Below are 13,407 nucleotides of genomic sequence, written 5' to 3'. Positions count from 1 at the left end.
CACCTTGTATCACCGAACAAGAACAGTATAAAAAACATAACGTTCAATTTGGGTACTATCCTCTTGCAACCCAGGGTCCAATAATATTTTTATCCCATCATGTACATCCTGTAGACCAGTTTAGATAACACAGCATCAGTGTTAAAACACATTCTGAGTTGTTTAATGAACTTAGCCAATGCTTACATGAAGGATTCATAAACTTTTAAACAAATGGTATTTACTTGTGTTACTTCAGCAGGTAACTAAAAAAGCACCTTTGCTTCTAGTTGCAGGTAAATACCAACATGGCTAGGAATAGGCAAAGAGCAACACATGCCATGACCCACTGAATATTGACCTGTGGTGTATCTTTAATGCAGGGCTCTCTGTGTGTATATAAAGTCCCACTTCCAGAGGATGTGACCAAGGAGGTTGGCTTTGACCCTAACTTTGGTATGTTCCAAGGAATCCCAAACAACGATCCAGTCAACGTACTAGTCAGAGTGTATGTGGTCAGGGTACGTGCTACTTTTTCTTTTATTAACACAAATATAGATGTACAAATATGTCTCTGTATGTCAGAATAAATTTAAATAAAAAATGTATGCTTTCTCCTGTCATTTACAGGCCACAGATCTGCACCCTGCTGACATCAATGGAAAAGCTGACCCCTATGTTGTTATCAAACTAGGGAAAACTGAAATCAAAGACAAAGAAAACTACATTTCTAAACAGCTAAACCCCATTTTTGGAAAGTAAGTATTGTTAAGCTAAATACAGAAAGAGGTAAAACTATACAACTACTAGACTGGATACATCTTGGTTCTGTTGAGTGGTCCAGGGTGAAAGATTCAAAGTACTAAAGAGGTTAATTTAGACCGCAGGCCAAAGGCTAGCCATAAATATTCTGTGTGTACCAGCATGCTCTAATATCAAATGAAATAAGTAGCTTCCATATGTAATTTCATTTCTTGTTTTTGGTGGTAAAATCTGTTGTAGCAATAAAGCTTGCATTTTGTTTTCTTCTCTTTCAGGTCCTTCGATATTGAAGCCACCTTCCCGATGGAGTCCATGCTTACAGTCTCGGTCTATGACTGGGATTTAGTTGGATCTGACGATCTCATTGGGGAAACAAAGATTGACCTGGAGAATCGATACTACAGCAAGCAAAGGGCAACCTGCGGCATCGCACAGAGTTATTCCATGTGAGGGATGCGTCACAAAGACCTTTTACTTGTGCACATGCTTTTCCATACGGACAGCTTTCAACCTCTTACTCCAGAGCATCCCTAGTGGCAGGTGGTGGCTTGGTGGTGAAATCAATTTGTGATACATGTTTGCTAACCAGCTGACTACCCAACATCTAGTCAGTAGAAAATGACTTGTTGAGGTGGAGAAGCCAAAAATAAAAACCAGCTTGGCTTCCCAAATAGGTTAAAATGATATGTATGCCAGTAAGTTGTTGTAAAATTATATGTATGTCAGTGAATTGCTAATTTTGAGAAGGCAATGTAACGTGCAGTGCTCGATTTGAGTTTGGGGCAAACTTTCTGTATTTGCCTTTGCTATTCTTCTCACTTACAATGCTGTGTTTTGTTCCTAGCCATGGATACAATGTCTGGAGGGACCCCATGAAGCCCACCCAGATCCTGACGAAGCTCTGTAAAGAGGGCAAGGTGGATGGACCTCACTTTGGACCAGGAGGGAGAGTTAAAGTGGCAAACAGGGTGTTCTTGGGACCAACTGAGCTCGAAGATGAAAATGGTACAAAATGTAGTTTACTCTCTTAGTTAACTTTGGTTTTCTTATAGGAGCACATTCAAAAAATCATTTTAATCTGGAAACGAAAGTTAATAATAATACATATATATTTATTACTGCGCATTTCACATATCAGAGTATAAGGTAGATATAAGGTAGATACACTGTCGGTGCCTCCTCACAGTATTGTATTGATTATATCCCTGCAGGGCTGAAGAAGCAGACAGATGAGCACCTGGCCCTGATTGCCCTCCAGCACTGGGAGGACATCCCTCGCGTCGGCTGTAAACTTATTCCAGAGCATGTGGAGACCAGGCCTCTCCTCAACCCTGACAAGCCAGGGATCGAGCAGGTAGGGTACCCTCAACCTGGGGAATCAGGGCTGTTTGCATTCATGAACCTCAGTAAAAAAAACACATTGGAATTTAGATGTGAAGAAACATTTAGTTGAGGTGGATTTATAAATGAAAATGGGTGGGGCAAGGTGTGTGTTTCTGTTGTTCATAGTGCACATGTGGTAGAGGCTGAACAAACTGTCTGTTCAGCTTAGAACAAAGAAGAATTAAAGGGGACATGATTACAAGTCTTTACAATCTTAAAATGAGTTGACATAGTTAACCCTAACCAATACTTTAAGCACGGTACAGAAACCATTACCAGAGGACACAGTTGGAAATTAAGTGGAGACAAACAGAGGGAAGGAGACACACCTTCACAAAGAGAGTGGTGAGGGTATGGAATGGGTTACCTAGTCATGTTTTTAAAACCCAACTTGACAAAGTTCTGAGAACAATCAGCTTCTAGCAACCAGAATAATTTAGATGGGGCAAATGGCCTCCTCTCATTCATAAACTTTCTTGTGTTCTTATATATTTTCCACATGTGAATCCTGACAGTCCTATTGTTTGCTGTCTATGATTAGTAATCCTACACAGAATACTGTGGCTTTATATGCAAAAAAGTATTGATTCTCCCCTTATAGTGTATGTAAAGCTTAAGTGAGCTGATTTGAGTCTCTGAAGTATCTGAATGTTTTTTCTGATTGTTCCGCAGGGGCGTGTTGAGATGTGGGTGGACATGTTCCCCATGGATATGCCAGCGCCAGGGCCTGCCATTGACATCTCACCCAGGAAACCAAAGAAGTAGGTTTCGTGAAAGCAATGGACTAGGAAGGGAGGTGGTGCAGGATTGCCTGATTGTACCCAGGAGGGTGGACGTGTTCAGATCTTATTGAAAATAGGAAGTTTTATCACAGGAAAGTCAGTATTGTCTTCCCAGGTGTAAAATTGTAGCCATGTCTCATAGAGTGGATATATAGGGTTTATGACTAAAGGTCTATGTTGTGTTTTTTAGAAGTCTAGGCTTTACCATTTTGCCCCTCTAGTATTTCATCCAGGAAATGCTACATTTTGCATCGTTTCTGTTATCCCAAATCTTCCCTATTCTGCGTGACCTTGGTTACCCATTTGTTCACTTATTTCTAATCTTTGTCCATCCCAATATTGTTCTTAGAATATTTTAAATTCTCAATGGACCCTAATACCGAAGAGTACAATCCTTACAGGGCATTGTACAGCTGAGAACCTCGTACTGCCCTGTACATACTTTGAGATCCCAGCTCGCTGGTCTTCTTGGCATCTCCTGGTGTTGTCTGGAGTTAATTGAGAACAGACCTTTTTTCTTCCTTTTCCGAGTTCACTGTGTTAAATAACTAAATAACTGAAATGTGTAATTCTACCAGTCATCTTTCACAGGCTAAGTTACAAAATTCTCATTCAAGTTAACAGCTTATGAAGGGGGGAAGGGGGGGGGGCAAGTTACCTTCAACCTTTTTGTAGGTATAATTTATTGATATATAAGGTTTATTGATATATAATTTTATAAAATTCCACCTGGTTGGTAAGTGTTAAATGTTTCTAAAGTTATTGTACTGTATCGTTTCTAACAGTTCTTTAAATATATTTAACATTTTATCAGAGATGTGGGCTTTGTTCTGTTGAGATGCTGTGTATGTTGATGCCAGGACTTGTTGAATTAGTGGAGAATACCTGAGATATGGAACAGAATAATTCCTCATGGTGGAGAGGTGGCCTGTGCTTTGACCTTGTGTCCCTTCCTCCTTGCCAGATATGAACTCAGAGTAATAGTCTGGAATACAGACGAGGTAATTCTGGAAGACGATGATTACTTCACTGGAGAGAAATCTAGTGACATTTTTGTACGGGGGTATGTACGGGCACAGCAGCCCTTCAGTGTGCCTGAAGTGTGTGTCGCTGTAAATAACCTTCTTTTCTTTCCCTTTGTTTTTGTTTTTGTTTTTGTTTTTTCTGTTTTGTTGCCGTGCTGTGGTCTAGTTATGAGCTGCGTGTTATTATTTGGAACACTGATGAAGTAGTACTAGAAGATGATGCTTTCATGACAGGAGAGAAGATGTCTGACATCTATGTCAGGGGGTAATGATGACTCCATTGCATGGCTCTTTTTCCCTTCTCCCCTTTAGTTCCTCACATCCTGGGACCCAGGGGCCAGCAGCACGCATTCTCGCCCTTTCATTCTGTCACCTGCATGCCGCACAAGACAATTCAAACCATGCCAATTAAATGTGCAGTCTACATGAGGTTTTCCCCATTCTAAAAATGGTAGATATTCCACCCCCACAAAAAGATATTGTGTTTTAAGTTTATACAGGTACTGTAGGGCCCTTTTCACCGATGAAGTTTGGTATTCATGAAAACCTATTGTTGGCTTCATGAATAACCTTATTTAATTAAACAAAGTAGTCTTTAAATACTGTATGTTCCACTTTTTTAGCAGGGCCCATAATAACATATCGATTTAACATTTTAGCTGGAAGGTAAATGATTAGGTTATCTTTTTGATATTATATATATATATATATATATATATATATATATATATATATATATATATATATATATATATATATAGACATGCTCAAATTTGTTGGTACCCCTCCACAAAAAACGAAGAATGCACAATTTCCTCTGAAATAACTTGAAACTGACAAAAGTAATTGGCATCCACCATTGTTTATTCCATATTTAATAGAAATCAGACTTTGCTTTTGATTTTTTATTCAACATAATATTGTAAATAATAAAACAAATGAAAATGGCATGGACAAAAATGATGGGATTGCTAACCTAATATTTTGTTGCACAACCTTTAGAGGCAATCACTGCAATCAAACGTTTTCTGTAGCTCTCAATGAGACTTCTGCACCTGTTAACAGGTAGTTTGGCCCACTCTTCCTGAGCAAACTGCTCCAGCTGTCTCAGGTTTGATGGGTGCCTTCTCCAGACTCCAAGTTTCAGCTCTTTCCATAGATGTTCGATAGGATTCAGATCAGGACTCATAGAAGGCCACTTCAGAATAGTCCAATGTTTTGTTCTTATCCATTCTTGGGTGCTTTTAGCTGTGTGTTTTGGGTCATTATCCTGTTGGAGGACCCATGACCTGCGACTGAGACAGAGCTTTCTGACACTGGGCAGTACGTTTCGCTCCAGAATGCCTTGATAGTCTTGAGATTTCATTGTGCCCTGCACAGATTCAAGGCACCCTGTGCCAGGCGCAGCAAAGCAGCCCCAAAACACAACCGAGCCTCCTCCATGTTTCACTGTAGGTATGGTGTTCTTTTCTTTGAAAGCTTCATTTTTTCGTCTGTGAACATAGAGCTGATGTGACTTGCCTAAAAGCTCCAGTTTTGACTCATCTGTTCAAAGGACATTCTCCCAGAAGGATTGTGGCTTGTCAATATGCATTTTAGCAAATTCCAGTCTGGCTTTTTTATGTTTTTCTTTCAAAAGTGGAGTCCTCCTGGGTCTTCTTCCATGGAGCCCATTTTCGCTCAAAAAGCGACGGATGGTGCGATCAGAAACTGACGTACCTTCACCTTGGAGTTCAGCTTGTATCTCTTTGGCAGTTATCCTTGGTTCTTTTTCTACCATTCGCACTATCCTTCTGTTCAATCTGGGGTCGATTTTCCTCTTGCGGCCGCGTCCAGGGAGGTTGGCTACAGTTCTATGGACCTTAAACTTCTTAATAATATTTGTAACTGTTGTCACAGGAACATCAAGCTGCTTGGAGATGGTCTTGTAGCCTTTACCTTTACCATGCTTGTCTATTATTTTCTTTCTGATCTCCTCAGACAACTCTCTCCTTTGCTTTCTCTGGTCCATGTTCAGTGTGGTGCACACAATGATACCAAACAGTACAGTGACTACTTTTCTCCATTTAAATAGGCTGAATGCCTGATTACAAGATTGGAGACATGTGTGATACTAATTAAAGAAACTAATTAGTTTGAAATATCACTATAATCCAATTATTTATTATCTTTCCTAAGGGGTACCAACAAATGTGTCCAGGCCATTTTAGAATATCTTTGTAGAATAAGCAATAATTCATCTCTTTTCACAGCTTCTTTGCTTTATTCTATGACATACCAAAGGCATGCAAGTATACATGATAAAATAGCTTTTAATTTCATCACTTTTCAGGAGTAATGAAGCATTATTTCAATGAGCTGTAAGGGTACCAACAAATTTGAGCACGGCTGTATATATATATATATATATATATATATATATATATATATATATATATATATATATATATATATTGAACTTTATCCATTGTGGATTTCAAGTGCTTTTTCCCAATCAGTTAGGGTTCCACAGCCAGAATTGAATTAAGCTAAAATATAGAATGAGAGAGTGTGACAGAGATCGAATGAGTCTTAGTGTTAGACCTCCCCCCCCTATTTATAACCTCGCCCATGACCCCGAGGTTAACGAGCGCATCCGCTCCTCCAGTCCTCGGATGCCACGCTGCTTACCGTCTGGGTCACTGAGCTCGGGTGCCATAGCTCCGCCCCTTTCCGAACTGACCGACTTCCATCTACCCTACGGAATAAATTGTCGTGCCATTTCATTAAGGGTACTCTGTTCCTCGTGCACCGTGCCCTCACAGGTCGAGAGGGAGATCTAACACTAAGACTCATTCGATCTCTGTCACAGAGAGCTATAGGAACAACTATTAAAACTTAATACCCAGCATAATAACCGCAAACCAGCACTAGTTTTATATACGATATATATGCAGAATTTTCATTTTTTTTGTTTAGTTTATTCACTTTGTACCCGCAGGGCCAGAACAGGTACATCTCAATAGTGCAACACTAATAGAAAGTGAGACCTAAGTAGACCAGACTCCATAAATAACAATACAACAATAAAATAATTCCAAACAATAACTATACAGCCAAAGTTCTATGCAATATATATATATATATATATATATATGTATATAAATTAATATTTATACACACACACATTCATACATCTACATAGTTTTATTGGAATAAGAAATAGGGCATAGGTTTAATGGGTTTAATGGGTGTTGTCTTATTTGCTTATCATTCATCTTGCTTGACAAACCATTTTTTGTCATGAAAACTTTCACGAAGTGGATATTTTTATTCACCTCTTGCATGAAAGCATTACAAGCAGGGATGTTTTGCATGTATATTTAATTCAACTATAGATGATCAAACAAACTAGCACTTGTAGAGCATTTACAGTCGTTCTCCTGGGTTATTTGCTCAGTATTCAGAGTGCACATTCCAGCCTACATGCATTTAGTTACTTAGAGTTTATCTATGTGGATTTTAGCAGTATTGTGACTGTAAGAGCACCTTATTCTTGTTTTACCATGCATGATCATACAGCCATCTGCTTTGGTCAAAATTAGCTTAAGTCATCCTCATTAATAAAACCCAGTTACAGTAAATGTTTGTTCTAAAATGTATTTCAGTCTTTGAAAACGTATTTACAAATGCTGTGTATATGGTTGTATTTTTATTATTTGTTGGTGGTTGATTTCTGGAAATAGTATAAAGTAAACCAATGGATTGGTTAGCTGATAATTGCTGGAACATTCTGACTGCCTACATAGAGTTTTCCCAACCTAAAAGCTTTTGACAGGCATATGCAGTTTCCATTTCCAAATAATTTCACCACTCAAAGCCAGCGTCTCATGAAGGCCATGACTAAGAGTCATTGAAAACATAAAATAACAGCATATTTGGCCTGTTTGCATTGAATGCTTGTGTGTGTGTGTGTGTGTGTGTGTGTGTGTGTGCGTCTATATATATATATATATATATATATATATATATATATATATATATATATATATATACACAGTTGTAGTCAAAAGTTGGAAATTTATAATTTCTAGAAATACCTCGAAAACAAATAATTATAGGGAAAATCTTTTCTAGCAACTTTTAAATTAGTACTTTTGGAGTTTTGCAAAAGAAATTGAATAGAAGACATCTATTTATTGTAACTTTTTCCTCATCCACAAAAGCAAAACTTTTGCTACAAAAGATTTTTCCTAAAATTCTTCTAGAAATTCTAAATTTCCATTGGGGTATGTAAACTTTTGACTACAATTGTGTCTGTATATATACAGTATATAAGTCTTAGACATGTTGCATTTTTCTACTCTGATGCATTATGAGCATCAAGTATTGTTCATCCTTGTTAGACAGCTTTTTGGGTCTTCTAGTCCTGGGTTTGTCAATTACAGATGATGTTTCTCTGTAGTTGTTGATTATGCTTCAGATACCACACCTTGAAAATCGAGTGATGCAAGCTATTTCACTCAATGTTTTTCCTTCTTTAAGTCAAGGTTGTTATAATAGTAGAAAACACTAGTGGAGGATTTGAGTAAATTGTTGATGCTCATAATGCATCAGTGTAGAAAGACTTTTGCACAGCAGTCTATATATATAAAATACTAATAATAGGAAAAATACTAGTTGAAATTTAGAAACTAGGAAAAATACTAGTTGAAATTTTGAAACTTTACTATGCAAGTTATACCACTGCACAGGTTGTCTTTGTCCATTATTTGTAACATGATTCAATATTGATATTAACCCTTTAAGCATATGCAGATTATAATAATCGTAAGTGCAATTGCATATACCTGTATTTCTTTAACAAATATTTCTGCAGATATTTAGTTTACCAAACCAGGATGAATCTATTCATATTGTTTAAAGGGTTACACTGCTTGCATAAACTGCTTTTTGCTGTACCTATATGCTTTAGTTTTTGGGTCAGCAGATATGCCTAGTGTAACTAATCCACAAAGGATACAGTAACTAATATCCTTCTTTGGGTGCCTATGGAATGCATTGCGTACTGTGTGAGGGACTGAAGAGGATAAACATTGGTTTCTATTGCATGTGAATTTTACTTTAACAGAATAACAGGAAGATTGTCAGCTGTCAGTTCATGTTCAATAAATATTCCAAGTCAGAGAACAACAAAACATCTGTAGATCAATATAAATGAAAACATTTCCAAAGTAATTTCCAAAGAAAAATAAATAAATACAGATAAAAAAAAATGCTAAGCATATCCAGACTTTAAGTAAGAGCCAGCAATACTGCTCGGGTACCTCACTGGCCTCATATTAAAAAATACAGCCATATGGAATCCTGCATTTAGAAATGCTACTGTCTCCAAAAAAATTGTTTCACACCCATGTCAGGTTGCAATAAGCCAGGCCAATGAATTAGGGATGTGACGATACTCATACTTTCTGAGTAATTGCCTTGAAATTTGAAGTTGTCAGTTAATTAAATCTCAGTTTCCAGAGCGGTTTAAGGAAAGGAAAGGTCACGTCTACATGACGAATCAGTTGCAAGTGCTAGTTTTGCGACATATTTTCATTGTCAGTTTATGGCCTCAATACGGCAGAACAACAGTAAAAACGCCCCAGATGAGAGGAACATTTGTTTCCAATCAGCTTTTAAAACATTCAATGTGGAAATTTATGGCCGTTGAATGGCACTCAATTGTAAAGGTGAGGGAAGGGCAGCTTTTCTTGTTTTGAAATCCACATGTTAATAAATAGATGTGTTTTGATTTACTTAAAACCTGACGGCAAATCTTCTTAAAGGCAATTACTCTGAAAATACGAGTATCAGCACCCCCCTACAATTAATGATTTTGTGGAAAACTGCCCTGATTTTGTTTGTTATTACTGGTCCTCTCCCCCAGCTGGCTGAAGGGACAGCAGGAGGACAAACAGGACACTGACGTCCACTATCACTCACTGACCGGCGAAGGAAACTTCAACTGGCGTTATATCTTTCCCTTTGACTATCTGCTTGCTGAGGAGAAGATTGTCATCTCCAAGAAGGAGTCCATGTTCTCCTGGGATGAGACTGAGTATAAGATCCCCGCCCGGCTCACCCTGCAAGTGTGGGACGCGGATCACTTCTCTGCTGACGACTTCCTAGGTACGACTTGGCTCATCTAGTTAAGTAACATGTTAGAGAGATAGTTCCCCTCTGTTTCATTTGGGAATTGTGCAGGTAATTTGCAAACACTAGAAAGATGCAAATGCTTTTGAGATTATAATTCAGAGTAGTCTTGCTAAAAATGAAGAATTTTGTTTAACCCTAAAAATCTTTTCTGTCTCTGCATAGTCCTTTCTTTTTTGTCACCCAGAACTATAAGTATATACGCCACCTGCTGGATATTTCAAAGATTACATCTCTGGATAGCAGACAGATTTTTTCACCTGGCAAAGCAGGTTGGGAGTTTGTAATAATAATCTTTATTTGTATATAGCGCCTTTCATAGTGGACCACCATCACAAAGCGCTTTACAAGATACGAGATTAGGGTGTGTGAACTATGCATCAGCTGCAGAGTCACTTACAACAACATCTCACCTGAAAGACGGAACACAAAGAGGTTAAGTGACTTGCTCAGGATCACACAATGAGTCAGTGGCTGAGCTGGGATTTGAACCGGGAACCTCCTGGTTACAAGCCCATTTCTTTAACCACTGGACCACACAGCCTCCTATAATACTGGTGGTATGATATTTCACTGCGTGCAGATTTCTAGATGCCAGGCCCAATATTAAAATTAGGAAGCAAAATAAAGCTGTTTAAGAAAAGGAAAGAGGGCGAGTTCATGAAGAGATTACATGATGCCCATAATAATTAGACTTGACTACATTCTCCCTTTAATTTCGCTACCGTTGTAAATGGTGAATGGGCATCCTTGTTTAGCTTTTGCAAAGTCAGTCTATCCAGAATATACTTGTATAATAGTATTTCTTATTTTAAGTGATCTCTTCTCTTTTCTCCTTGCAGGGGCAATCGAACTAGACCTGAACCGATTTCCTCGGGGGGCTAAAACAGCAAAGCAGTGCTCTATAGACATGGTGCTGAATGAGCAGGAGCTGCCTACTATTTCCATCTTCAAACAGAAAAGGGTCAAGGGCTGGTGGCCCTTTGTAGCCCGGAACGAGAATGATGAAATGGAACTCACGGTAATGGAACACACAGGGATTCTCAGTCTCTGAATGGATATGCATGCTAAGTTGTAATTTAGCATTTTTTCTCAAAAGAATTGAACAAGAAATTCCAAGACAAAATATAAATTCTGCTGTCTATTACTATTGTGAAGGAAGAGGTTTCTTTCCCTAAATGTTAATCCCAACTTTAAATAAGGTGATAGGCGCTAACAGTAAACAGTGCTTTATAGCAAAGTGACTTTTGTCATCATCCTTAGTTGGGCTTGGGATCCACATTTATAACCATTAGCCACTGCCTACTAATTTAACATTTTATGCACGATTGCTCCTTTCCCTATAGTATACTGTATGAATACGTTTGTTTGGTTATTTCAGGGTAAAGTGGAGGCAGAGCTCCAACTCTTAACTGCAGAAGAAGCTGAGAAGAGCCCCGCCGGTCTAGCCCGTAACGAGCCAGAGCCCTTGGAGAAACCAAAGTAAGTCACGTTATATTTGTACTACAGCGCCTTTAAACAGCCATGAGCCACTTGGTAACCCCCACTACCCCAAGGGCCAAAACCTGCTGAAAGTTTTCCCTCCAACATTGTAGATAATTAATGTTTACCTTGAAACCACAAAACACTGTGGAAAGATAGATACTGTTTGCAAATAAAAGGAGTTTGGGGTTGTCTTGACATTTATCAAGAGTCACTTTGGGATTTAGGTCCTGTGATATGTGAACTTCCATTATGTTCTCTGCCAGGAAAGAAGGGATTCATTCATGGCAGGGAGGTTTGACTTCCCTAGCCATCCAAAACTCAGTCCAATAGCTTCCCTATGGGAAGCCTTTGACCAACATCTCTGTTAACTACATTGCATACGACTGAACACCCAAGTTCCACGTTGTTGAGGGTTTATGTATAGACACATAAGTACAGTCATAGTTTTCTTGTGGTGTACAGGATTCCTCACTTTTATTTCCATTCATAATTAATAATGTCATTTATTTTCTTCCTGGTATTCTTTTTCTCCCTCATTTCTTTCCTTGTATCTTTTAACCCCTTTCCTTTCTGTTTCCCATTTCACCCCTTCCACCCTCCCTTCCATCTTTCTTTCTGTCCCTCCCTTCTTCTCCTTAAAACAAAAGTCGGCCGGATACCAGTTTTATCTGGTTCATGAACCCGCTGAAGTCTATCCGGTACTTCATCTGGCACAACTACCGCTGGCTGATCCTGAAAATCCTAGCCTTGGTCCTCCTGCTTCTCATGGTGGGCCTCTTCCTTTACTCCATGCCTGGCTACCTGGTCAAGAAGCTGCTCGGAGCCTGAATCTTGCAGAAATTCAAAGGGTAGCCCTTTCTCCCCCTCGATCTCTCTTTATCTCTGTCTCTCACCTGTCTCTCCCTGTATTGTGGTTCTGTTGATCCTGCCGTATCATGGTTTTGCTTGTTTTTTGTTAGTCAGTAACACAAAAGTGTAAAAACATTGGAAAATGGAAAGCATTACAGAGCACAGAGCTAGATTCTCAAAGTTGTTTATTTAAATTAATTTCAGAAAAGAAAAACACACCTAGAGGCTGAATTGTTTCTTATTTGATCTGTGTTTTTTCCTTTCCTTAAATAGCTTTGTGAATCTACCCCATTTTTAATGATAAAATGATTACTTGCTGTAACTCCATTGTGCGGCCTGTTTTATCATTGTAGTTTTGTTTGCATTTAGTGGCTATTTATATGTTATAATTCAACAACTGAACTAGCTGAGGCTTTGCTCAGGAGCATTCCTAGATGTCAGCAGTCACCTATAAATCACTTCAAATCATTTTAACGTATTCCTTATTTACATAAATGGAATGTTCATTCAAATGTCTGCCAATTGCCCAGTTTTGCGTTTCCATCATTTACGTGTTTTCATATAGTAATTGGGGGGGGAAAAAAATGTATTCAAAACCAAAGTTGTCCAGGAGGTTTTCTGCAAATATTGCCATTCCAGAAAAAGAGATGTTGGTCAGCCATTACTTTGAGGGACAAGCCAGGTACACAGGCACTCATCGTTATGCCCTTTGTTAAGTCAAGAGTATCTTTCTGCTTGATGTCATTTGTTGCTGAATAGTTGCACACCGCTCTTGCAGAGCTTAAATACAGTAGGTCTACTAGACAAAATTATATGTCAGGTGACCACAAAAATGTGCATACATTAGGCTTTTCAGTTACATTCTCTAATTGTTTTACCAGTCAGGGTAGTATGGAATTCTGTTTGTGGCATAGTTTCCCATCCACACAACCCCAATCTCATAGCTATCCTATAGCTGGTTTTCA

General features: G+C 38.5%; 1 protein-coding gene across 17 annotated transcripts in view; it reads left to right on the top strand.

Annotated features, from left to right (window-relative positions):
• LOC117411175 (otoferlin) overlaps nucleotides 1-13,407 on the top strand; it is a 138,163-nt gene that overhangs the window by 121,644 nt on the left and 3,112 nt on the right. For 8 of the 17 annotated variants that reach the window (XM_059025755.1, XM_059025753.1, XM_059025752.1 and 5 more), the window contains 10 exons: nucleotides 363-500; nucleotides 610-737; nucleotides 1,017-1,187; nucleotides 1,586-1,746; nucleotides 1,953-2,095; nucleotides 2,797-2,885; nucleotides 4,098-4,196; nucleotides 9,843-10,084; nucleotides 10,951-11,129; nucleotides 11,490-11,590. In XM_059025755.1, coding sequence (XP_058881738.1) covers nucleotides 363-500; nucleotides 610-737; nucleotides 1,017-1,187; nucleotides 1,586-1,746; nucleotides 1,953-2,095; nucleotides 2,797-2,885; nucleotides 4,098-4,196; nucleotides 9,843-10,084; nucleotides 10,951-11,129; nucleotides 11,490-11,590 — 1,451 coding nt within the window. Of the gene's footprint in view, nucleotides 1-362; nucleotides 501-609; nucleotides 738-1,016; nucleotides 1,188-1,585; nucleotides 1,747-1,952; nucleotides 2,096-2,796; nucleotides 2,886-3,870; nucleotides 3,970-4,097; nucleotides 4,197-9,842; nucleotides 10,085-10,950; nucleotides 11,130-11,489; nucleotides 11,591-12,240; nucleotides 12,442-13,407 lie in introns of all 17 variants that reach the window. The other 9 variants (XM_034018415.3, XM_034018427.3, XM_034018426.3 and 6 more) reach the window with 4 other exon arrangements.

The sequence above is a fragment of the Acipenser ruthenus genome, chromosome 6 (assembly GCF_902713425.1).
Source record: "Acipenser ruthenus chromosome 6, fAciRut3.2 maternal haplotype, whole genome shotgun sequence".
NCBI lineage: Eukaryota > Metazoa > Chordata > Actinopteri > Acipenseriformes > Acipenseridae > Acipenser > Acipenser ruthenus.
Note: the sequence above shows the minus strand (reverse complement) of the source record. Positions and strands in the feature narration are given on the sequence as shown.